At 41.3% G+C, this 27,260-nt stretch overlaps 1 protein-coding gene across 1 annotated transcript in view; it reads right to left on the reverse strand.

Annotated features, from left to right (window-relative positions):
- RXFP2 (relaxin family peptide receptor 2) overlaps window positions 1-18,781 on the reverse strand; it is a 53,887-nt gene extending 35,106 nt beyond the window's left edge. The window contains exons 1-5 of the mRNA XM_054719722.1: window positions 18,760-18,781; window positions 12,447-12,593; window positions 9,182-9,259; window positions 6,162-6,267; window positions 5,182-5,253 (exon numbers count right to left, since the gene is read on the reverse strand). Coding sequence (XP_054575697.1) covers window positions 5,182-5,253; window positions 6,162-6,267; window positions 9,182-9,259; window positions 12,447-12,593; window positions 18,760-18,781 — 425 coding nt within the window. The remainder of the gene's footprint in view (window positions 1-5,181; window positions 5,254-6,161; window positions 6,268-9,181; window positions 9,260-12,446; window positions 12,594-18,759) is intronic.
- Window positions 18,782-27,260: the final 8,479 nt, after the last annotated feature.

Here is a 27,260-nt window from a genome sequence, read left to right on the forward strand (position 1 = left end):
CTTGAGTAAAGATGGATCATCTTATTTTCAAATGACAGAATACTGGGAGTGAATTATGTTGGATGATCCAAAAAGATATTTATACTCTGGTAAGAAAAGCTGAATCCAACAGGATGAGACTGGATAAGGGTACATTTAAGGACACACAGCTAGCTCTCAAATGATAAATGACAACTGCAAGATGGAGAAGCTATCACTTAGCAGTGATACATTTGACACAGGATTGGGAACTTTAGAGGCAAGAAGGCTGGGAGTTAAGGGTATGAAGTAGCTACCAAAAGAGCAAATGTAACTTTAGCACTTGTGAGGTTTAGAAAGGGAGTTCTATGCCTGCATCACAGTGATCATATTATTCTAGATACTATACACAGGACAGAGTAGTGTCAGCAGATGATGACAGATTTGAAACCAGCCTCTTAGGGAAGAATTGAAGATCCTGAGGCTGCTTGGAGAAAGGACTGGTGGTGGGCTACAGGGTGATGGTCAGTGTTAAATATTTGAAGAGTCACATAGAAGACTGATTGGGTGTGCTTCGATCAGTCTCATGAGATGAATTTCAGAATGGGGGGAGCCTTAGAGAAGCTTGGGGAAGTAGTAGAGTTATGTGACATGAAACAGTTTATTAGCATATTGATATTGTTTAAAATTCCTTTCCCTCAGCAACCTTTAATTCCTAAAATAAACTTTATGGTTTATTTTTCTCCATCACCCTAATCACTATCTAACACACTATTTTATTATCTATTTTCCTCCATGGGAGGTTAAGCTCTGTGAGAAGAGGGATCTTCATAGGTGTTTTCTGCTGTATATTGAGAGTCTGGTACCTCATAGATATCAATAAATATTTGTTGAAAGAATGAATGAATGTGGAGTTTGGGGCATCTTTTACACTCCTGCTCTCTGCTATCCACGAGCTCTGGGTTGCCCATCTGGTATCTTCTTTTCCTGGGGATGGTTTGGATTTTGTACTTTGATCATTTGGGCTACAGTAATGCAGAATTAGGAAGAAAAATGAAAGAGTAGAAGGACAGGGAGGACAAGGGCTTGCCTAAGGTGGGGCAAGACTTTTCTGGCAGTTTAGGAGAAAGTGGAAGGAGGAGCTGAGGAATATGAGGAAAGGGGGCTGGAAGAGAGATTTTGAGGAAGGATTGCTGAGCTTATGAGATGCTGTAGGGTATCTGAATAATATTTGTTAAAGACCTGAGTTATTTTAAAATCAAAGTTTGGTCACTGGATGTTTTCATTGATAATAGCAATGTTTTGAGACTGGACCATGTTGGTGAACTTCCAAAAGACCATAGTTAGAGGTTTGGCTTTGAGGCCAAGCTTCAATATTTGTCAACTGGCTGACTTAGGACAAATGGCCTCTCTTCTTAAAGGGTGAGTTTCCATATTTCTGAATTTAATGATATCTTCCCTACCTGACAGACTTTGAGGGCCAAATTCCAAATGAGAATCCCAAATACTGGAATTCTTTCTAAATTAAAAAAAAAAAGATATATAAACACAAGGAATTGTATTTCATCCCCTGTGCTATCCCTTGCATATAATAGACACTTAGTGAATGTTTACTGATGGGAGTCTTATAATCTATTTTCTCTGAGTCTCAGGATGCGGAGAGGGAATCAAATTGCTTAGAAAGCATCAAATAACTTGCATCAAGAGAACCCTTGTTTTTCTCAGACAAAGCAGAGTTAAACATTTACTTGGTAAAGTTTCCAGCTGATCTGGCAACTAACATTAATTCCTACTTTTTTGTTTTCACCAAAAAATGAAAAAAAACAAAAATGGAGCCTGAATTATCTAAGCTAGTTCTTCCATATTCTTTTCAGTGAGCTAGCAGATACCATGTGAGATAAGTATTGACCTAGAACAAAGCTGTGGCTCAGTGGTCCAGGAAAGAACTTGGCCCAAGAAGTCTAATTGTAGTTCTCTCTTCTTGATCCTTTAGTGATCCCCCTGCCTCCCCAGAAGTCAGCCTCCCTCAAATTAGGAGGCAAAAGGTATAGAAGGGAGTTCTGCATGGGGTAGGACAGGATGTGTTGGTAAAAGATTAAATTAGATGCTAAGAACAAATGCTTTATATCTTGAAGTTTCTGGTTATTATAAACTAGAGGCCCAGGGCATGAAATTCATGCATGGGGGAGGGAGGGGTTGTCCCTCAGCCCAGCCTGCACCCTCTCCAATCTGGGACATCCCTCTCACAATCCAGGACTGCTGGCTCCCAACTGCTCGCCTGCCTCTGCCTGATTGCCCCTAACTGCTTCTGTCTGCCAGCCTGATCACCCCTTAACCACTCCACTGACAGCCTGATTGACGACTAACTGCTCCCTGGCCGGCCCAATTGCCCCTAACTGCCCTCCCCTGCCAGTCTGGTCACCCCTAACTGTCCTCTTCTGCAGGCCTGGTTGCCCCCAACTGCCCTCTCCTGCAGGCCTGGGTCCGCCCCCGCCCCCCCACTGCCCTCCTCTGCTGGTCCGGTCACCCCTAACTACCCTCCCTACTGGCCTGATCACCCACAACTGCCTTCCTCTGCAGACCTGGTCTCCCCCAACTGCCCTCCTCTGCCGGCCTGGTCACCCCTAACTGTCCTCCCCTGCAGGCCTGGTTGCTCCCAACTGCCCTCTCCTGCAGGCCTGGGTTCCCCCCGCCCCAACTGCCCTCCTCTGCTGGCCTGGTCACCCCTAACTACCCTCCCTGCTGGCCTGATTGCCCACAACTGCCCTCCTCTGCAGACCTGGTCTCCCCTAACTGCCCTCCTCTGCCAGCCTGGTCACCCCTAACTGCCCTCCCTACTGGCCTGATCACCCACAACTGCCCTCCCCTGCAGGCCTGGGTCACCCCGAACTGTCCTCCCCTGCAGGCCTGGTTGCCCACAACTGTCCTCCCCTGCTGGCCTGGTCATCCCTAACTGCCCTCCCCTGAAGGCCTGCCCCCCCCCAACTGCCCTCTCTTGCTGGCCTGGTCACCCCCAACTGCCCACAACTGCCCTCCCCTGCCAGCCATCTTGTGGTGGCCATCTTGTGTCCACATGGGGGCAGACATCTTTGACCAAATGGGGGCGGCCATCTTGTGTCTTGGAGTGGTGGTCAATTTGCATATTACTCTTTTATTAGATAGAATTAAACATAGCGGCCTCACTAACATGGCTCAGCAGTTGAGTATCAACCTATGAACTAGGAGGTCATGGTTGGATTCCTGGTAGGGGCACATGCCTTAGTTTCAGGCTCAATCCCCAGTGTCGGGCATGCCGGAGGCAGCTGATCAATTATTCTCTCTCATCACTGATGTTTCTATTTATCTCCCCCCTCCCTTCCTCTCTGAAATCAATAAAAATATACTTTAAAAATAAAATAAACATAGCGTTGAGCATCAGAAGATATGGGCTCTCATTCTGGCTTTTCCACTAACTAGTTCTAGATCTAGGTAAGTTATTTATCCATTGTAGACTGTCATATCATAAGTTACCTTATGATTAATAAGATTTAATTAGACATTCATAAAACTTTCTCTAACTCTAGGTAACAAAATTTAAACAGCTGTTCTAAAATTGCCAGTGCTACTTTATTTTTCCTCCCTTGAGCATTATTCAGGCAGCACAGGGACAATATTGATCTCTATAATGAACAAGTAGTGATTCTATGAATTTCCAGTAAGACCCGAAGTAGTATAGTTAAAACCTTTTCTCTAGAGGAGTCTGGAAACTGGGACAAGGACAATATGACTGCATGCTCCAGGATGAAGCTGCAGGTTCCTACAGCAGATGGGATTTTCAGAGGCTGTAATAAACCTCAGCATGGTTACCTACACTCACACAAGGTCCTGTCTTCCTTCGGTGACTTCCTTTCTTGGATGAGGGAGTCTGTTCCCGATTCACAAGCAACACAGAACTGTTGATGGCATTTCAAACCAAGTGCATCTGTCCAGTAGCAGCTAAGGATCAGATTGTTTTTATTCCTGGATTTTAACAGATTTCACAGTTCTAGAAACGTTCTCCTCCATATCTAATGTTGAAGAACCAAACATTAAGATGGCACTGCTGAGGGGCCTTACAGTATTACCTTGCTAATTTTAAAATCTAGTCTCATGATCATCCTGGCAAATGTAGAACTTGATCTCTTCATTATCCCAGAGTGACCAGGCTCAGAGGGACTGATACATAGCTACCAAACTCTCAAATGCTGAATATTCTCAATGTCTTTATTTAAATAGATGGTACCCCATTTCACTAATAGGAGTGCTTTTGGTGTCTATCTAAGGTAACTTCCAAAATACTTTAGAATTAATAATTTGGGAAGTTAATGTAGTCATCATAAGGTTGCTTAGTGAGCAGGGAAGCAAAGTAAAAGCCATTTCCATATTGATGTGGATGCGATCAAAAGATAGTTCATGCAAGTTGAGGTAGAGTTGGACAATCCATCTCTGTCCTCCAGTAGAGATGATCTCAGGGATAACATCTCCCAGACCCTGTATTTCTTTCCTGGACAATGCTGGAAGCATCTTGGCACTCAGCTTCTCACTGACTAGCATTTATTCAATGCTGACTGTGCCATTTATTCACATTTTATTTCCTCAGATACAATATCCCTGCTTTCACTAAGATCACATTTTCTACTGTAATCCTAAAAGACAGTTTGTACTATCTCAGCGTCCAATGTGTTAAATTATCTGATCTTTCTTGTCAGTGTTTTTTCTGTTTGTTTAATATGCCTTTATTGTTGAAAGTTATTATAGATGTCGTGTGTGTGTGTGTGTGTGTGTGTGTGTGTTGTGTGTGTGTGTGTGTGTGTGTGTGTGTTTGGTCAGTGTTTTTGTGCTAACACTCTTCTCTTAGGTAAAAGGTACAGTTAGTGCCTCTGAATCTGCAATATCATTTTCCAAATGACTTGGAGTAAAAGCACAGAACTATGTATTTTTTTGATTGAGCTGCTTCATCTGAACTCCAAATTTACTCCAATTTAACTCCAAAAATGTTTAAATAAAACCAGTTCACTTTAAATTATGAAATGGAAGGATAATATACTTTTTAATGCTTTATTCTCTAATATTAATTACATTTATATAAGTAAATTTAATATAAAGATAATCAAATTTATATTTCATTTTACTTTTAGATCAAAAACATCATAAACAAAACCCCACATGGATTTTCCCATTAATACACCCTTAATAGCTACTTACATCTTTTTAAGTTCTGTGTATTTGATGAAAACTTTATCTGGCAGACTGTGAATTTTGTTTTTCTTAAGAGACCTAAAATAACACATAAAGAGATTTCAGTAAGGATTTTATGACCAAGCAAACTCTTCCTGGAAGCTCTGTGCTTGAGAAGAGCCTTTCTGATGATCCTTCACGCCACTTCACACATTTGAAAAGCACTGTTGTAACTGAAGACTTTCTCATGTGATAACAAAAAGTCCATAGCGCAAAATTAAAACAGCTTGCAAGCATTTGACCACTTTAGGCAGTTAGCATAATAGACTGGGACATCTATGGGGATTTAATTTTGTCTTTTATTCTCTGGATATTTTAATAGAACACAATAAACAAGACCCAAAAAACAACCAGCTTATGCATGCCCAAATTGTGATATGACAGCAAATTCCAGAGACTCTCAAAACATCATCCAAAGTACACAAATACATGCATGATTAATGCACAACTAACTTTGTAGCTCTTATACCTTCCTACTTCAAACAAATTACCACTTTTAAAAAGGAGGTACAATAAGTGAGTGCTCTCCCTTTTCTTTTATTTACTTATTTATTTTGGTCTGAAAAAATAATCAGTTTAATTGAAAAATGTGAAGCATATTACCCCACTCTCCTAGATGTTAATTTTGATTTTTAATTGTGTAGTAATGGCATATTAACAACAATACATAAATCATAAAGTAAGTGAAAATAAGAACTCCAGATGACAGGCATTTGCCAGCTAAAGGATAACCTGGGCAATCTAACATACAATGTTTAAGACATCATTTCCCCAGAGAAGAAGCATGCAGAATTCTCGGATGACTGGTGGTTTTAAAGGGTATTTCTGTTATTTTTTAATATACAAGTAACAGTAACATAAAACAGAATGAAGAGAGATTAGATCAGGCTCCACACTTTTCCAGTGACTTTAGGAGCAAATATCATTAAGATGTGAATTCTACTCACAGCAGCGTTACGTTGCTGGAAACGGGTGGCACCAACTTTAAGTCAGCGTTCACACACTCCAATTCTGTTTCTTTGCAGTCACATTGTGGTGGATACTGGTTTAGAACTAGGGCCCAAAAGAGCAAGATTTCATTAGGCAAATATTTTAATTATGACTTTATCTCTGATAATCGACACTGTTCTCTTTTCTTTGAATGTATAACATTTATATGTTGATGATGAAATAATTCAGTCCCATAATAAAAGAAAATAAAAATTCTCTTGTAGTCAAATACTGACTAGTGTGGCATTCATCTCAGTTCAAGCTCCCAGGGGTCTTTTCATAGTCACTTAACAAGTGATTAGAAAGAAACCATAGAAATGTTTAAAACGCAAACAAACCAAAACCCCAAACAAACAAACAAAAAATGAATAGGGACACAAGATTATGTTCTTCTCAATGAGGGACATTAGTATGTTTGAGTAAACCTTTGATGGGTATAATTGAGTCAATTCAATTTAATCAAATGGCACAAAGAGGCTGCTCAATAAACACTTGTTGACTCAAATTAAATTCAATTATTTTCCCCCTTTAAGCTCCTCTTAGAGAAGAGTTAGGTGCAGGTTCTACAGTAGCCACCATCATGCCTATTAAAATCAACCAAGTCAGATATGCTCTCACCTGGGTTTTTTTTGTTTTTATTCCTTTGAAGTTAAGGTGGAAGGTAAAGGGTGTAGAGCAGCTACAAAGCCGATAAAACTGAAGGGTCATTTTTGGGAAGCATTTAGAAGGAAAAAACAGGCTTCAGAACTTTCTCTGAAGGAGCCTTCATAATTATTAAGACAATGACATAAAGGAGTGAGAAATCAATGGTGAAACCAGACCAAGTTGGCCATGGGACAATCACGTGTATGTGGTGGTGGTGGGGAGAGGGTGGTCTGAGGTAGAACACACATTTGTGAAGCATTTGATTTTGCCTCCAATCCCATGGATATTTGTTTTGATGGAGCTAAGAAAGAGTTATTCTCAAAATTTAAGCTTTATTATTTTTAATTTAAATCTGAGTATAAATTCTTTGTAATTGCTTGGCTTATTTTAGACTACTATTATCCAAACTCGAATTTAAAAATCAATTTCACTGACTTTTTGTCAATTCAAGAAACTTGTGTTGAGTACCTGCTTAATTCACAAGATGCCTTCTAGTGTATAAAGTTTTGGAAAACATTCTATATCATTTATAAGTTTATGCTAATTAGCTCAACTTCCTAAATGCTACTTCAGAATGTTTACTTCAGTGTTTATTGCTATTGAGAATAGTGTTATTTCCATTGAAAACCTGTGGTTGGACACTTGTTCACCAATAAAAGAATTCCGTAGAGCCCAAGCTGGTCCTGGTGCCTAAACCAGACTGTGAGCCGAACTTCCTCACCTGCAAGCCAACCTCACCCCAAGCTATGCGGCGTCTTCTGAAATGCCTCTTGCATCTCTCTACCTCACTCTGCCCAATGGTATTTTCTGGGTTCAGATTCTTACTATTAGTCTGGAGCATTGCAAGAAACATAATAACCAGTACCTCTGTCAACATTCTTTCTCCTCAGGCAAGATTGACATTTGGATCAGATCACTGTCTGTTGTTGGGGGCTGTTCTGTGCACTTTAGGGTATTCAGCAGCATCTGTGGCCTCTGCCCACTAGATGCCAGTAGTAACCCACCTCCTACAGCTGTGACAACCCAAAATGTCTTCAAGCATTGTCAAATGTTCTGGGGAGCGGGGGGGGGGGGGGGGAAGGAGGGTGGTGGGAGGGAAGTTTCCCAGGTTGAGAATCACCATTCTAATCTGGTCTCTACAATTCTGATGGGAGCATCATTATCACATATACTTCTTATTGTGAGCCTTTTCCTCTTCATAAAAGAAAATTAGGCTCCAAACTTTGGTGGTTGCCCACGTGTACAGAAGTGATCTCCACAAAGGGGTGCTTACAAGATGACCCATTGTGGTGCAGAGAGAAACTATCAAAATTTTCAGTTATATTGATTTCTAATCTTTTAATTTACTCTTTTTAATTTCTAACTTTTATATATGATATATTTGTGTATAATAAAGTATATGATAAAAGGTAATTATAACCTGGTATTACAAAGTGTATAAATACTGTTAGGGTAGTATTTTATTGTTCATACACCTACATAATTATGTTTATGTGTGTACCTATATCATGTACATTGTATATAACATCATATATTAGATTATTTCACATATATGTAATACATGTGTATACATAGACACAATTCTGTCTATAACATAGAGGCCAAACTCCAAAGCATGCAGCCCAAATGCTTTATGGGCAGGCCCCACACTTCCAGGCTCAGCTCCTGCTCTTCCCCCACCACACATTCAGCACCCTATGAAAGGCATTGAGAAGCATGCTCTGTACCTTCTCACCTCAGGATTTTGCTGATCTTTCTCTCCTGCTCACTCTATTACCTCTTATCCTTCCCTCCATCCAAAAAGTTTCTAAGTTAATTTCAATTTCACCTACTCTCTGGGTCTTTTCCCACCCATGGCAGAGCCATTATTTCTTCCAAGGGATTTCCATGTTCCCTTATGCAAACACCATTCCTCAAGTTTTGCACTAATACTGCATCAGTCCTGCTTCTATAGGGACTTGTTTTCCTGTTACAATATTAGATATGTGTGAGCTAGGGCCATATCTTAGTATTGGACCCTCAATTCCTACCATAATGGCTGAAAAGTAGTTTGTGTGAAGAAAGTAATTAAAGGGAATAAGTTCTTTATTACTTATCATAATTAGTCCACATCTATACATTCTTGCAATCAGACACTAATACAATAATGAGCATGAATGGAGCATTTTGTATTTTTCTCTTTACTTTTTTCAGTCCCTGGACATACAGTAGATAATAGTGTGATCCTGAAACACATTGCACTGAAATGGAAATATAAAGGGAATTTATCACCCTACTCATATAAACCTATACACCTCAAAACATCCGGAGTCATTGAAGCAATGCCACTTACAGCACTCCTGGGTGAATGCCACTTTATCAGCATTTCCATGGATTGTGCCAAATATAGTCGCCCATCCACTAGTGTCCCCTGCAAAATGGTGATGAATATGTGTCAGTTATGCTGTAAATCAAATGTCAAAGTGCAAAACAAAAATCTAATCATTTGATAGTGAAATCAGTTAAAATTGGTTTAAAGAATAGAATGATAACATTGAAGGTAAGGGAGAAAACACTAGATAGACATCTAGAGATTTTCTTTTTTGAAATTACAAATACTTCAAATGTATGTATCATAAATATATAATAGAAAAATAGGGTATACCCCAAAATGTATACAAACACTTTGAATAATTATAAAGGCAGTGTTTATTAAAATACATTTCTTTTTCAAAATTGAGTTATCAGCTCAGCATCCTGGACTTTGCTGTGTCCCTTTGATTGCTATCTGGGCAGTGCCAACAAGTGGCAGCTTTGTGTGGTATAAAACACATTGGATTCTTTCAGATTTAGAATATCTGGGTCTTTGTGTCTACTCTGTGACTAACCAGGCATGTCAGCCTCTCTTGACACAGTCTCTTTGAGAAAAAAATGCACAGGTTATATTAGACAATATACTGTATACAGGCTTAAAATGGCCTGTAAGACCCTTCATGATCTGGCCTCTGCTTAATTCTTTACTCTCTATATTCTTGTTCACTCTGTTCAAGCCATACTGGCTTTTTTTGAACCATAAACACATTGTCTTATTTCATGTAACCTCAGAGCCCTTGCACTTGCTTATTCCTTTGCCTGGAACTTTGTTCCTCCAGAATACGTCATGGTTTCCCCTCTTCATTCATTCTCAATTCAAATGTCATCATCTCAGAGAGGTTTTCTCTGGTATGTCTTTGAAGTAGCCTCCCTCCAAGTCACTTTCTAGCCCATTATCCTGTTTTATATACTTCCTGGCACTATCACTCTGAAATTATTCATTTATGTTTAAGGTTTCCTTCTCCTTGTTCACATGGTCCATGTGAACTTTACAAAGGCAAGATTATCATCTCCCTTACACCAGAGATTTTTGGGTCCCAGAGATTTTGAGAGCACTTGGGACATAGTGGGCACTCAACATGGGTCTGTTAAATAAATTCTCTAGGCAGGCCCATTCATATTGAACCAATTTCCAAGCCATAACAAGGTAGTTATAGAAAGTCATTTAAAATTAAAATATGTGTATCCAAGTAGAATTTAAAATATAATTTTAATTTTTATCAAATACTAGAGGCCCAGTGCATGAAATTTGTGCACAGGGGTGGGTCCCCTCAGCCCAGCCTGCACCCTCTCCAATCCAGGACCCCTCAGTGGATGTCCGACTGCCAGTTTAGGCTCGAACCCTCACAATCTGGGACTGCTGGCTCCTAACTGCTCAACTGCCTGCCTGCCTGATTGCCCTTAACTGCCCCTCCTGCCAGCCTGATCACCCCTAACTGCACCCCCACCAGCCTGGTTGCCCCCAACTCCCCCCTTCCCCCGCTGGCCTGGTCACCCTTACTGCCCCCCCTGAAGGCCTGGTTGCCCCCAACTGCCCCTGTGCTGGCCTGGTCACCCCCAACTGCCCTGCCACTGGCCTGGTCACCCCTTATTGCCCCCCCCCTGCTGACCTGGTCACCCCTAACTGCCACCCCCCTACTGGCCTGGTTGCCACCAACTGCCCCTCTGCCAACCTGGTTGTCCCAACTGCCCCCCTGCCAGCCTGGTTGCTCCCAACTGCCCCCCCACCCCCTCGCTGGCCTGGTCACCCCCAACTGCTCTCCTGCCAGCCTGGTCACCCCATGAAGCCTGCTGTTCAGTTGTTTGGTCATCCCTCACTAACCCCCCTGCCAGCTTTGTCATCCCATGCAGCTTCTGTTCTGTTGTCCATCCAGTTGTTTTGGTTGTGATGGCCCCTGGCTTTTTATGTATTAGGATAATGCTTTGTAATACTGTATTTCTATTTTAAACAACCTCTGTATATGAAAGTTCAGATAATTATCTATCTATATATAAAAAGACAGAGACCGGAACGCCATAACTACCAGAACAACTGGTCACTATGACGCCCACTGCAGCCAGCGAACCAGCCTGATTAGGGGGTGGGGCAGGCTGGTCAACATTCCTTGGCCCTTCCCCCAGGCCAGCACTGGCCCCGATTGTTACAAAGGGTTTCCCTATACACCAGGCCAGTGGCAGGGCAGTTGGGGGTGACCAACCTCCTGACACCCCTCCCCCCAGCCATCTCCACCCATGATCAGCCTCCCCACCCCATTCGGGGGTGGGGCTGGCTGGCCCACTGTCCACAGCCCCTTCCCATGGCCATCCTTTCCCCTAATCGGTCCCCCTATCCCAATTGGGGGTGGGGCCCACTGGCCAATCACCTGTAGCCCCTCCCCCCAACCAGCCAACCTCCTGCCATCTCCTCCTCCTGACAAGCCCAATTGGAGCCTGGTCAGCCGGACTCCACACGTGCACAAATTTGTGCACTGGGCCTCTAGTCCTATATAATAAAAGGGTAATATGCAAAAATGGCAGAACAGCCAAATAACCAATCAAAGCATAATATACTAATGATATGCTTAGGCTGCTCAACCACTCACTATGACGTGCACTGACCACCAGGGGTCAGATGCTCCGACCGGTAGGTTAGCTTGCTGCTGGGGTCTAGCTGATTGGGACTGAGCGAGATGGGCCAAACATGCCCTGGAGCCCTCCCATGGTTCCTTCCCGTCTGACCAACCTCCTGTGGTCCCTCCCAGACCCGATCTTGCACTGGTGGGGCCCGTCTGCCTGGCCTGGATCCTCTCACAATCTGGGACTTCTCGGGGGATGTTGGAGAGCTGGTTTTAGCCCTATCCTGCAGTCCACTCCCCTTGGGAGGGTGCCAGATGCAGGGCTCATGGCTGGCAAGTGCTGCTGTGGCAGCATGAACCTCTTCCAATCGGGACTGATTGGGCGTGAGACCGCAGTAGGCACAGTGGGCCCGGATGACCAGGAGCAGCAGGTAGGAGCTGCAGGTGGCGTTGGACTGTGGGTTTTGGCCTGATCCCTGGAGGTCACCTAGAGGGACCCCACACATGCACGAATTCGTGCACTGGGCCTCTAGTCATAATAAATTGGGGAGGATTATTTGTGTTACAAAGGGTTTCCCTATAGAATAACAAACCATATTTTCCACTTCATTATAATTATTATCTGATTCACCCACAGTTTGGGGGTTCACAAAATGGGGTACACATATGGAGCTGAGCGGGAGTCCTCACCACAGTTCTCCTCATCAGCACCATTCCCACAATCGTTCACACCATCGCAATGAAAAGCACGTGGCAAGCACTTGGTCATATTCCCACAGGGAAAATATCCTTTTTGGCACAAAGGAGTGATTACACTATCTTCAGTCAGTGCAAAATCTGTGTGAAAGAGAGGACACAAATCTTATGTAATAGCAAGAAAGCGTTAATATGTCCTAACTCTTTTCATGTTGCCCCATTTAATTTTCACAAAACCCTATGAGTTGAGTTTGTCTGATGTTATTCATAATGCACAATTTCTGTGAACAATTGCAATCATACTTAACATCAGCTACACCAAGAATGGAATCAAGGCTTATTTTTAAGTCTCTTTAGGAAATCTAAGTAAGCAATACCAAAGCAATTGTCCTACTTTTGTAGAAAATCAAAGGCTTGTCCATTCCTAGAAACAGAAAGGCTAGACTGTGAGCTCACAGGATCAAATTGCTGGATTTACCTACTCATTAATCTTTTATAAGAAGGATTTGAAGTGACTTGTAATAAAAAATACATATGCAAAGGACAGTCTAAGTATAAATTAGAAATCCAGAAACACATTTGAATAAGGAGATAATGGTAAGTAACAATATCTCTTTGAGTTCACTCTTTGCTAGGTGGTTGGCACAGTGGTTTATCTAAGTTATTCTTGAGATAAATCTACATATGTTTGAGGGGTAAATACTGTCATTCATCTGGGAAGTCACAAAGGACAGATTTGAGTCATCCCCCTGACTCCACAGGCCCATCTTAATCACTGTGCTATGAGAATATCAATTGAATAAGGAACCTACATTTCAAGAAGCGTAAGACCCAAAGAGGATGAACTAAAAATTATCTTCTTGGACAGGGAACATAAGAGAAGATGAATGAACGTTGAACAACTGCTACATTAAATGAAGGATCCCAGAAAAGGAAAGATAGCATTTACAGAGTTACTATTTCTGGCCATAAGATGACCAAGAAATTCCAGAAACTTTGATGTAAGAGATATTCTTGCAGTTTTGAAAGAGTACTTTTCCAGGAAGTAAAGAGATGTATTCTTTGTACATATTCTAGTAGAATGGTGGAAGTCATGTATTTTTAAAAAGGAGTGCAGCATGAAACTTCACAGAAATTGATTTAGATGAGTGTAGACTCAGGCATGGCTACAGTTCAGTATGACTAATGGAAAGGAGAGAGGGGTGTTGGCAAAGTGTCCCTAGCCACAACACTGAAGGTTGACATCATGGCCAGGAATTTCCTTGGATTGCTGTGACAATGTTTTTAATATGACAGAAGGACAGAGAACAAACCTTTGTGGAGCATCATCTACTTTGTGCTGGGTGTCTCCTAATTATTTCACTTAATAGCAACTTGGTGTGATTTGGTGTTAATATCTTCATGTAAATATGAAGAAATGGAGACTGAAAACGTGAAAGCACTTGGACTCTGGATCTTAGGAAAATGCCCTTGTGAGAGCTGGGCCCTCTAAGACATGCTGCTTGTAGCAAGGTGTTCTCCCAGCAGAATGGGACCCAGCAGAATGATCACAAGTTCTCCTAAAGTATGTGAAGCCTACTGGCCCTTATTGTTTAAGAAATAATGCCTTTGTTTTAGGGCAGAAGTTTGATTTTCAGTACTACAGCTATGTGTGAGTTACAAGTTAATGTTAACCTTTTAGTGATATCATTAGAGAATGAGTGGACTATTGGATTACTTGAGTTTTAGTCCTCTAGGCATCAAAGGCATAAAGAGGAGAATCTGGCCCTCTCTTGGGAGTGGCCAGATGTAGTGGTGCACACTCTCCCCAGAAGCTATGGGTCTTCCCTGAGTGGAGAGCATGGTTCTCAAATGCTTTCCTAAAATCTCTGGACTTTTGTTCTTACAAAAGAAAAATCTATTTTCTCCACTGTTGTTGCAGTGGTGGATGGATGATTTACTACCAGCAAATAGGCCCAGGACCAGTCAGATCTGACTATTTTAGGAAAACTTGTTCTGCTTTGGGGTTGGCTCGGAAGTTGCTTCCCACGGGGACATGTATAATGAGTCATGGATTTTTAAATCTTTTAACTTCTTTCTTATAAAGATTTCTGTAGAAAGCAGATTTATGAAAACTAGTAGTCCTCCTATGTTTGGAATGTGTGTGAGTGAGGGTCAATATATTTTAGTGTAGCAGCTTGGACATTTTTTAAGATACTAATTCACAGTTAGAAATAAATTTTGTATCACATACAAATTTACACACAGACTGTAAATAAAATTTCTTGAAATATTAATTGTTTTTACTTTGTGGGATGTACTTTGTGGGATGTACTCTATCTTATTTGCTTAAAAAGGAATTACAAGCTTCTAAAGGGATCTTATGATCCATCCACTAATAGGATGCTACCCAATATTTATGATTTCACTCATGTGTGAGATATAAAACAGAAAGCAACAAACTAATAAACAAAACAAATTCATGGAAACAGACAAAAATATGGCGGTTACCAGAAGGGGGTAAGGAGAAGATGGAAGAGGATAAACGGTTCAAATATATGGTGATGAAAGGAGACTAGACTTTGGGAATTGAACACATCATGCAATATACAGATGATGTATTATAGAATTGTACACTTGAAACATGTATTCGTATTAACCAATTTCATCCCAATAAATTTAATAAAATTAAAATAAATAAAAATATTGATTAGCAATGAAGTGCTCTGAAGACCATCAGACCTACCTGGATGAGCATTCTCTCAGCCACTCACTAGCTGTGTAAATTTTGAGCAAGCTACTTAAGCTCTTTAATCTTGAGTTTCCTTTTATTTAAATGGGTGTATTTCAGAGTGAGACAAGTTAATGCTTGTAAAGTACTGGATAGTGCCTGGCCCATGGGGATCCCTCAGTTAATGTTGGCATACAGGCAAGTTCAACACAAGGTAAGAAATCAGGGCTTTAATAAGGAAGCTCTAGTATGAAGTGTAAGTTTGCTGTACCTTAGCATTGCCTGATTTTTTATGTGACTTCTATGAAAGAAAAAATAGGGACTATCATAAAGCTTCTTCTACTTCTTTATACTATTATATTTTAAAAAACATATGACATATGCAGTTTATATCTTAGGCAGCCTCAAATTTCTTTTGAAAGTTAATGGGAGAGTTATAAACAATAAATAAGCAATTAAAATATCTTCATAACCTATAAAATACTAATAGTATTTTCTGAATAATATTTTCTGAATGATCTGAATGGTTAAATATTTGATTAAAGACAATTTTGAAGTAGAAAGCTGAGGCTGGGTAAAATATTTTGAAGGACTTAGATTGTGCTCCCTTATGGGGTTATCATGAAGATAACCTGGAGTCCTTTGATGGCTGGACCCAACTAAATATCTACCTCACAGATGCAGACTCCCTTAAAGGGAGACAAGCAATTAGCTATCACAGACGGAGGGATAGAGATTATTTTCTTCTCCCTAGAAAATATTGGGTCACATGTAGCTAGTATGGGTGAGGGAAGAGGAGGGGAAGGGCTGACTATGTGCAAACAGAAATGGTTGATTGCATTTCTCTTAACTCCCCATCTTTCATCTGAGAATGTCTTCCTGAAGGCATCTCAAGGTATAAATTTTATGTGATAGGAAAATAAAGAAATCCAATCTATTTCTCACTCCTTGCCCTTTGTATCCTAAATTCCTCTTGTTCTATTTAGTGCCTGGTACTTACTTTATGCTCAGTAATGATTTTAATGAATAAATGAATAGGTTGGTTGGGAATAAACAAGAAATTGAAGAAAGCCCCTTTTAAGATGTAAACTTCCCAAAGTTGGAGCTCAGGAGCTAGGATCTCTGAGAGGAGCAGCAGCACCACTCAGAATAGCTCTGACATGACACCAAGGTGAATCCAGCTCGTTTGCTGAGTCCACCTGCCAGAAGCTCTCTTACTTTGGGGAAGATTATTAGTGTCACTAAAAGCTGATCTTTGCAGGTAGATGATTTAATGTTTATTTGAAGGAAACTAGTAAAGTGTTCCTTAGAAGCTTTTATGTTGATTCCAACATGGGCCAGCAGGACTGGAGTGAGAGGGGGAGTATGTGGACATGTATGGGCGTGTGTGTGTGTGTGTGTGTGTGTGTGTGTGTGTGTGTGTGTGTTAGGGACAGTCTGATGGCGTGTGCTCTCCTGGACAAGGAGCAGCTGCTACCTCCACAGCCTCTCCCCGGGCATGGCTCTGGTTTGAAGATTGCCATCTTGAAGAGATTTTAAGGTCCTCTTTTGGAGGAGGCTGCAGGGAGCAACAGCACCTAGGCACCCAGAGTCACCACCACCCATACTCACTGCAACCTGGGCCCAAACCCATGTGCACCCTGCCCTGGGCCAAGCACCCGCTGAGGACGCAAACCAGGACTATGAGCCTAAGTAGACACTGGTGGGACCTCTTCAGGATTGCCACTGACATGGCAGGACTATCACCCCTGCTGTACACTTATCCACCACCACTGATACTGTGCTGCCACCACTGCCCTAGAGCCCAGCTGCTTGTATCCACTGCCAGAGCTCAGGGCAAGAACTGCACTGAAGGCCAGGGAGATAGATATAGCCTCCCCCATCCTGGACCTACTAGAACTGAAGACCTGAGGAGACTGAAGAGACTGCAGATCTGTGGGTGAGATGGGGGTGCCTGGGACTGAGAGATGTGGCCCAAAGGGATGGATGTGGAGACTGCAGCAGTGGAAGCCTGGTGTGAAGTCCCTGGATAGAGTAGCACTAGCACCCTGCCATTGTGCAGCCTGAGAAGTTCCTCCTGAGCTGTGGGAAGGGCCATGCAATGGCACTTAAGGCCAGCCTACACTGGAGGTGTCTGAAGGACACGCCCAATATTCAATCTGGGGGACCCTTTATTTCTTGGAGGAACTTATGCTGGTGAGCAGAAAGGGGGCTGGACATTGACCAGGAAGAGGATCAGCCTGCCTACCTGGAACCCAGGAAAGGTGCCCTCTTTCCCACCAGCAAAACAGCTGCTTCTGACCTGACCTGCAGTGACCTGAGGCAAAGGCAAACAGCCCTGGGTTGGAAATCCATGCCTCTGCAGGCAGCAGAGAGGAGGTGCCAGCAAACCAGGCTGAGCTGATACCTTGAAAGGAGAGAAAGGGCCCGCCCCCAACAGCCAAGACCAGGATACTCCTGCAGAGCCCAGCTCTGTGGGGGGAGGGAGAACAACTCAAAACAGGGGAAAATCAGGGTGTGAGACTAGAGGCAGACCCAGCCTCTGGGATAAGAAGTCCCCGTTTACTGGACTACTAGAGGCTTCAACGTATCAGACCGAAATCAGGTTGCCCAGGGCCAAAAAAAAAGACAGTGGCTCACATTAGCCTGCAAAAGAGAAGTTCCCAGGAGGCCTAGGATAGACTCACCAATGGACTAGAGTCAACAACATCAGAGCAAAATCAAGTGAGACCCACAAATAGCAGACTCAAAGTTTTACAAAATGAATTGACCAACAAAATAAGACCAGAAGCATGGAGGCATAGAACAGACTGACATACCTCGATGTTGGGATGGGGGGATGAGGAAAGAGAAACCAAATAATGTAATAGACTTATATGCATAGCCCATGGACATGGATGATAGGGTAGTGAAGACCTGGTGGGTGGGGAGGGGTTGAGTAGAAGGAGGTAAAGGGGGGAAAATGGGACACATCTGTAATACTGTCAACAATAAAAAAACACTAACAGGAATAAACAAGGGTTAAAGCTGTACTAATTCCTAAATCAATCCTAAAACAAATGATCTCTTGTCTGAGAAATAAAATTAAGTATAGTTATAGAAAAAACAAAACAACAACAACAAAAGAAGCTTTTATGTTAAGGTGAGTGGAGAGAAATTGACCTGTCAGTTTTAAAACTTAGAAATCTCATGCTTTTCTGCTTTTGTTTAGTCCTCCCTGCCCTGACAGGGTTGTGTGGCCTTATCAACCCAAATGTGTAGGATTCAGATTCAGTTCCAAGCCCATATTTCTTCCTCCTCCTTTTCATTTCAAAGACTCCTGCCTTGACTGAATTTCTCTAAGCCCCACTTTCTGTCATGTTCTTCTGAAACAAAGTGACCACCTCAGGCTGGTTAAAGTGACTACCTCAGGATCCTACTCACAGATTTACTGCAGAAAGGATCACCCCCTCTCTCTCCTCAGATGGCTGCCTGATGTTTGAACAGTCAGATTTGGGGAAATGATGTCTAATTTTGTGGTACAGAGTATAGACCTAATACATGTTCATTTAAATTAGAGGGAAAAATAGAATTTCAAATTGTCAATATCACCCTCACCAGGGATGGATTTCAGCTCCATCTTCCCCTTGATTGGGTGTTGTTACCTAGGTCACAAACTAAATGCCATGGTCCTTAATGGGTTCTAGAATATATCTAAAGGCACAAGAAAGTCTTCTCTTCCAAAAAGATCTCTTCTATGACCAGTAAACTGCTTGACTTCATCTTTAGAGATGTGTTCTTTTAGATTAAAATATTTTATAGTATTTAAATACCTCTCTTGTTCTGCATGGGTTTGAGAGACTGTCTTCTTCCTAAAATCTTCCTGAGAACAGAGAGCTCAGAGAATGAGTGCTCTGGTGGGGGAAGGAAGAATAACTTGGAAAGGGTGAAGCCTAATGGAACTCTGGCACAGGAAATGTAGAGAGGAGAGAAGGTGGTACCTTTTTTCCCTTTGTTTCCCTCTCTCTCCTAATTCCTCTCTGATTCATTAACTGATCTGTCTCAAGGGACTTTCCCTGGCTATTCTTCTCCTTGGTTGTAGTTCTTGCAAATTCTAGTCCCATTGACTTTCAAATTAACCTGCCTGCATGTGAACTGGGAAGGATGTACCTCTTACAAGTGTGGTGATACATAAAGGATGAAGGTCACCTTTCCTGCTTTCAGAGAAGCCTTCTAATTGTATTCTATAGAATTCCATTTAATCTCATCTTCCCAGAATCTCTCTCCATTAATCATTTCCTTTATCTCTTATATCTTCAAAATCCTTGTCCCTCCACTGTTTTTTTATTAACAGCAATTTATTCAATCAGCTTCCATCTTCAAAACAAACAAACAAACAAACAAACAAACCAAGCAACCAATCAATCCAACAAATCCTGTATCCACACAAAAGCTAAAGCACATTTTTCCCTTCAAAATTAAATTTATCAGAAAAAAAATCATACAATTCAATGTCTCCAGTTCCTCATCACCCTTTCTTTCTTAAATTCACAACTTTCATCCTTGGCCTTGGTGCTCCACTAAAATTCTTTAACTAGAGTCACTAATATTCTCTTTGTTACTAGATGCAATAGGCATTTGAAAGTCTCTATTTTACTTAGTTCTTTGCAGCATTTGAATCAACCAGTCGCCAGGTTGAAACCAATTTGTTCCTTGACTTTGTGAAATCTCACTGCCCTGGTTTACTTCCTCCTTCTCCATATTTTCTAAAGGTCCCTCTTCTGCTTAACTCTTCAGTGCACTGGCTTATTTTTCTCTGCCATTACCCTGAATGTAATCCATATACATTAGGTCAGAGGTTTCTAAGATCAATCAAATCAAGTAAAGAATTTAGAGGGACCTGCAAAAAGTCACTAATATTTTAGACTATCAAATAAGAACATTATAAATCTTAAATTACCATGTATTATGATAATGATTTATTAGAAAAAAAGAGTCTTTACTTGTTAAAAATTAGAGAGAGCATATCCACAGAAGAAAAAACAATCCTTTGAAAGAATACAGTTATCTCTATGAAAAATTCACTTATTTATGTTAATGGGCTGGTGAAATTTTTCTTCCTGACAGCCTGTGACCTAGAATACAGTGTTTGGAACTGTGCAAGAAAATTGGACCTGGCAATGTTACCAGAATTCCTTAGGGAGGTTAGTCCTCTGTTCTGTAACTCACAAATATTTTTTCCCACTTGTATTTAACTTTGCTTATGACAGGGATTCCAGAGAGGAAACCATCAGACCCTTACTTTAAAATAACTATGCAAACTAAAAATAGAAGGTAATTTACTTGATTTAATTAAGGATATCTATAAAACCTCATCTATATATCCTACCTAATAATAGACAAGTATGCAAATTGACCGCACCTTCGCTACACCCAAGCCATGCCCACCAGTCAAGCCACGCCCACCAACCAATCAGGATGAGTATGCAAATTACCCCAACAAATATGGTGGCTAATTTGCATATCAAGACAGCTTAGAAAGAAGCCAAGAGATGCTGAAGGGAGCAAAGATGCAGAGAAGCAAGCAAGCCGGGGGCGGGGGAGGAGAAGGGAGGAGCGGAGGCGGGGCAGGGGGAGAAGGAAGGAGAGCAGGGCAGGCTGGCGGAGAAGGCGGGCCAGGGGACAAGGGAGGAGCGGAGGCGGGGCAGGGGGAGAAGGAAGGAGAGCAGGGTGGGGCGGGGTAGAGTGCAGCAGGAAACCCTATTGCAGGATTTTTCCTGCAACGGGAACGCTAGTATATATATAAAAGTCCAGCAACTGAAGTGGCGGAACAACCAGAATGACTGGTGGCTATGATGTGAACTCTGGCAGCCAACCAGCCTGATCTGGCCCCGATTGGCCCCCTCCTCCAAGCTGGCCTGGCCCCTGATCAGCCCCCAACACCCTGATCAGGGGCTAGGTCAGCTGGCCAACCACCTGTGGCCCCTCCCCCCCACCAGCCTGGCCCAATGGGCCCCAATCAGGGTAGGCCAGCTGGACCCCACCCTAGTAGCACCAGGCCTCTAGTAGCATATAATGCACTTGACGGTGAATTTTTTAAGGCTTTCCCTTTGAGATCAGGAACAGGAAAGTGATGCCACTACTATCACATGTGTTCAACATTCTACTTGGAGAACTTTGCAAACACAATAAGGCAAGGCAAGTCAATCAATGGTATAAATATTGGGAGAGAAGAAATAAAACTATAAATGTTCATGCATGATATGATTGTGATATAAAAATCCAAAATAATAAGTTTTGACCAGGGCTGGGGATTGAGCCTGTAACTGAGGTACACACTCCTGACTGGAATCAAACTCAGGACCCTTCAGTCCACAGGCCAACACTCTATGCACTGAGCCAAACCAGCTAGGGCTTATGTTGACATTTTTGCTTGAAGCTGTCTACCATTGGAAAAAGCTTCTTCTAAAATCCAGATGGACTCCATGTAGGTTGGGGTAAGGTGACCCACGTTGGCTTATCATACTATATGCTCTATCTCTACAGGTAATTTTCTCATGCATTACTCTTTGCAAAACTCTTGCAATTCACACAAACTATCATAAAGACCATAGCATCCACATAATCCTGTGCTCTTAGGGAGGGCAACTTATATCTCTCAGTAGATAATTTTTAGCTTTATTTATTGCAGTAAGAGTGTCATTTTTAAGTGGGAAACAGAAAACAGCATCTGATCAAGATGGCAGCCTAGGTAAATGTGGTACTTGCATCTTCCCACAACTATATCACAATTCAACTAAACTACAGAACCATCATTCAGAACTACCTGATATCTAGCTGAACAACAACAAAAAATCCTACAACTAAGGATATAAAGAAGAAGCCCATTGAGACTGGTAGGATAGGTGGAGACACAGACCAGATGGTCCAAAACCCATATGTGGTAGATAAAAATCAGGAGGGATATCTCAGTTGTGGAGTTCCCCCTGGTTAGCAAGGGGTATCAGCCCTACACATCAAGCCCCCAGCTCGGGGTTCCAGGACCAGGAAGACAAGTCCCCATAACGTCTGGCTTTAAAAACCATCAAGGATTGTGGCTGAGTGAGACAGAGAGCAGCTGGAGTCCCAGGCAGTTCCTCTTAAAGGGCCTGCACTTTACTTACTTGGACTCAATCCCTCTGAGCTTCAGCACTGAAACAGCAGTTCAAAAGGCACCAGGAATATATATATGGGAAGGAACTGAAGTGTCTGACATTAGGGTGAGAGCTGTAGGAACAAGTTTCTGCCAGACAAAAGTGCTGGCATAGGGCATTGTTCCTTTTCTGAGCCCTTTTCCCACAAAGCCAGAAGGCAGGTGCCATATCTGAGTTTTCATCAATAAGGCTATCATTATTTATCCACCTTTGTGATTCCCTGAGACCCTGCCCCACTAACTTTTGGGGCTATCCAAGCCATTTCTAGTGACATTTCCATACAAATAGCCTCTCTTTCCTGATGCTTCAGACTTTCATAAAATCTCTCATGGCAGCCAGCCTTGGTTCACAGTTTGGCCTTTCCTAGGTAACTTCAAGTCCAGCACAAGTAGAAATCATCTGCAGATCGCTCTGTAACTCATGCCAAGTGGCCCCGGACAGAACACAGGCAGTGGCTGACATTGGCCTGTACCTCCTAGAGCCAGAGCAACCAGTGGATAGCTTCAAACGATGTCAAAGTACCACCCAACCACCTCCATAATTGACACATTAAAGGGGAGAACTCAGTGGGCACCAGAGCCTCACTGAAGTAAGTCCTGCTCCATAGGTTCGGCCTCTGCACAGCTGATCCTCCATGATGGTCACAGCCGGTCCTTCCAGTAGATTGGATCAACTATAGCAGGAGGGTGTATACAGTCAACACAGGCATGTGCATCTGGAGTGCCCAGCTCAGGTGAATTGTGAGACTATGCCACAGGACCCTATAGGACATCTACTACTTTAGTCCACTCTACCAAGCCCAGCAGACACAGAAGATCTACCTAATACATAGAAACAAACACAAGGAGGCTGCCAAAATGAGGAGACAAAGAAATATGTCCCAAATGAAAGAACAGAACAAAACTCCAGAAAGAAAACTTAACATAGACAAATGACCTACTAAGTGCAGAGTTCAAAACACTGGTTATAAGGATGATCAATGAATTTAGGGGTAGAGTAGATGAACTCAGAGAGCACTTTAACAGCATGCAAAAGGACATGGAGCCTGGCTGGCATGGCTCAGTGGTTGAGGGTCTACATATGAACCAGGAGGTCAAGATTTGATTCCAGATCAGGCCATATGCCAGGTTGTGGGCTCAGTCTCCAGTGTGGGACATGCAGGAGGCCGCTGATCAATGACTCACTCTCATAATTGATGTTTCTATCTCGCTCTCCCTTTCCCTTCCTCTGAAATCATTAATATATATATATATATTTATATATAAATATATATATATAATTTTTTTAAAAGGACATGTAAACCATATAAAAGAACCAGTCAAAAATGAAGGATACACTAACTGAAATGAAGAATAATTTACAGGGAATCAACAGTAGAGCAGATAAAGCTGAGATTCAAAATAGTGATTTGGAATATAAGGAAGCAAAAAAAATCCAATCAAAACAACGAGAAGAAAAACAATCCAAAAAAATAAGGACAGTGTAAGGAGCCTCTGGGACAACTTCAAGTGTATCAACATTTGAATCCTGGGGATACCAGAAGGAGAAGAAAGAGAGCAAGAAATTGAAAACCTATTTGAAAAAATAATGATGGAAAACTTCCCTAACCTGGGGAAGGAAATAAACATGCAAGTCCAGGAAGTATAAAGTTCTAAACAAGATGAATCCAAAGAGGCACACACCAATACACATCATAATTAAAATCTAAAAGATTAAAGACAAAGAGAGGATCTTAAAAGCAGCAAGAGAAAAGCAGTTAGTTACCTACAAGTGAGCAGAGTTCAAAACACTGGTTATAAGGATGCTTAATAAATTTAGAGGAAGAGTAGATGACCTGTCAGCTGATTTCTCAACAGATACATTTCAGGCCAGAAGGGATGGCAAGGAACATTCAAAGTGATGAAAATCAAGGACCTACCATCAATATTGTTCTACCCAGAAAAGCTATCATTTAGAATTGAAGGACAGATAAAGAGCTTCCCAGATAACAAAAATATAAAGAAGTTCACCACCAAACCAATATTACATGAAATGTTAAATCGTCTTTTTTTAAGAAGAAGAAGAAAAGATAAATAATATGAATAATAAAATGGCAATAGATACATACCTATCAATAATTTAATCTAAAAAAATAAATAAATGAACAAGCAGAACAGAAACAGGCTCATAGATACAGAGAAAATTTTGATGGTTACCAGATGGGAGGGGGGATGAGGAGTTGGGTGAAAAAGGTGAAGTGATTAAGAAGTACAAATTGGTAGTTAACAGAATAATCATGGGAATAAAGTACAGCATAGGGAATATAGTCAACAATATTCTCATAACTAATTATCGTGTCAGATGGGTACAAGATTAATTGAATGATCACTTAATAAATTACATGTCTAATCATTTGGTTGTACACCTGAAACCAATATAATACTGTATGTCAATTGTAATTAAAAAATTAAAATGATGCCAGGCCAGTGTGGTTCAATGGTTGAGCACCCATCTATGAACCAGGAAATCACAGTTCGATTCCTGGTCAGGCCACATGCCCAGGTTTCGGGCTTGATCCCCAGTAGGGGGTGTTCAGGAGGCAGCCAATCAATGATTCTCACTCATCATTAATGTCTCTCTCCCTTTCCATTCCTCTCTGAAAACAGTAAAAATATATTTAAAAAATGAAAAAAAATATATTTTATAAAGAAAACAATCATAAAGAAATTGCTTTGGAATAAGGGAACAGAGTTTCTTGGTAACATTCAGCCTGAATTATTATTCTTTTCCTGTCTATGAGCAAGTTTACATAAAGACTAACTTATCTCACCTTCTGACAGAATTTGAGGCTTTTGAAGGAATACTTTTGCAGTGGACTTCAAAGGCAGAATGAAAGAGGATCAATATTTTATTAACTTCTTGTATTTTGTGAATTTACATATATAGAAATTAAGAGTAGAAATATCTACAACAATAGGCGTATTATGTTTTGCCTATGTACTTAGGACAGAAAATCTCAGGCAAGTTGTGAATAAGAAAGAGACAGAAAAAGAGTGGGGAGAGGAAGAGAGAGAACCTTGAATTATCACTCTTATCTTGCTATAGGCAAATGACTAGTCCAGTGTCCACTGCTGGACCATAATTGAACAAAATAGCAGATAATGAAAACCAGGTGATAAATGAGAAATATTATCTTGCTCCAAATCCAAGAGACTCTTCTTCAGCCACTGTGTCATAGGTTTACTAATCTTTTATTTCTTAAGGAGGGAGTAGTAATTAATGTCAAGTCTACTTTATAGTTAAGCTTGTATATTTATGTCAAGTCTACTTTATAGTTAAGCTTGTATATTAATTATACTTTTTTAATTATATTCTCTATCAAGTGGCTGTATACTGATTATTAGACAATGTAGCTTCAGCAATTCCCTTGCTAAATTAATTTGTCTCTAAATTTAAAAAAAAGGAAGTTTTCAGGTAGAATTAATGTGTTAAATAATCCAGGTGAACTTAATTAACAATCCAGGTACACATAAAGAGTTCAACAAGGAATTAGCATCTCTTATAGAAGAGAAGCCTACCTATACTCTACCAATACCAGTATTTGCAGTGGTGTGATCCATGGGACAGGTTCATCAGGTCACCTGGGATGCAGAATCCCACAGCTCACCTTGGGGATTGAAGTCCTAGAATCTGTTTTTTTTAACATCACCACAGTGGTTCTCAGAAACTCAAGAATTGCACAAATATGCTGGCTGAGGTTGAGAGGTAATTTGTTACACCGAAGGCCAAAGGCTGGTAAGGATCAGGGCTGTGACTTGAACACATGTCTGCTAGCCCCTAAATGGAGCCTCATTGCCACTCCACTGCCTCTCCTATCCTAACTCCTTATACTTGCACAGCTCTTTACTCCACAGTTCCAGATCTCTGATGTGTGTGGCCTCTCACGTTCAGTCTCAGATCAAGTGAAAGCTGAAGAATAAAATCTACCTTCTTTTCTGAGCTTTTGGGTCAAGATGATCTATTGTGAGCAAATCCTGAATATGTTACCCACAACATATCTGCTCCATAGACACAGGAAAGATTGACATGTGTTTTCATTAAAACACCCAGCTCACAGATGGGAGAACTCTCCACAGAACATTAATACAGGAAAAGCCACTGTTGTGAGAGGAGCTAACCCATTTGTTGGCAGAAAGCCTACATGGATAAGCATAGAGAGCTAGATTTGGGCCTATTTGAGAAAGGGCCTGAATGCAGCCCACTGCAGAGGCTGGGACAGAAAGGAAGCTATGTGCAGGGAATTACCCTTGACAGAGAGTGGGATGAAGAAGCTCTGCCTGATACCAAGACTGAGATTTGAATGTTGCCCTCGCCCATGACCAGCAGGACTGTAGATTGGGCATGAGCTTTGGAACTGGATCACCACAATGTAAAATCCCTAAGATGCTAATATAAACTAAAGGCTCAGATCTGAAGACTCCAATGGACTTCATTGAGGCAATTAAGAGATCACTCACATAGAGACGTGTGTGGGAGAAAAATCCCTCCAACTTCATGAAAGTGTCCAGGGCTCTACCGAAGAGAGAATTGATCCCTGGGGAACCAGGAGATGACAGTGCTTTCAAAAGCAGTTAAAAATATGGATGGTTAAATTCTCAAAGAAATAATGGAAAGAAGAACATGATTAAGTAAGAATGGAAGTTTATAAAACCAGATCAACTTTAAATTCTGTTGAAATTATGGGAATGAAATTTTTTTTTAAATCTTTATAGATTAAATAAAAATAAACTGGAATTAGAGAAAGGAATTATTAGTTAAATTTATCTTTTCCTTATCAAACATGTATTCTATTTACACAGAACTTTTCCAGGCAAAGAAAATAGCCATACAGAACTGGTGAGAAATGTTTATTGCAGGTTTAATTTTTTTCTGTACATACTGAACAAC

The sequence above is a fragment of the Eptesicus fuscus genome, chromosome 7 (assembly GCF_027574615.1).
Source record: "Eptesicus fuscus isolate TK198812 chromosome 7, DD_ASM_mEF_20220401, whole genome shotgun sequence".
Lineage (NCBI taxonomy): Eukaryota > Metazoa > Chordata > Mammalia > Chiroptera > Vespertilionidae > Eptesicus > Eptesicus fuscus.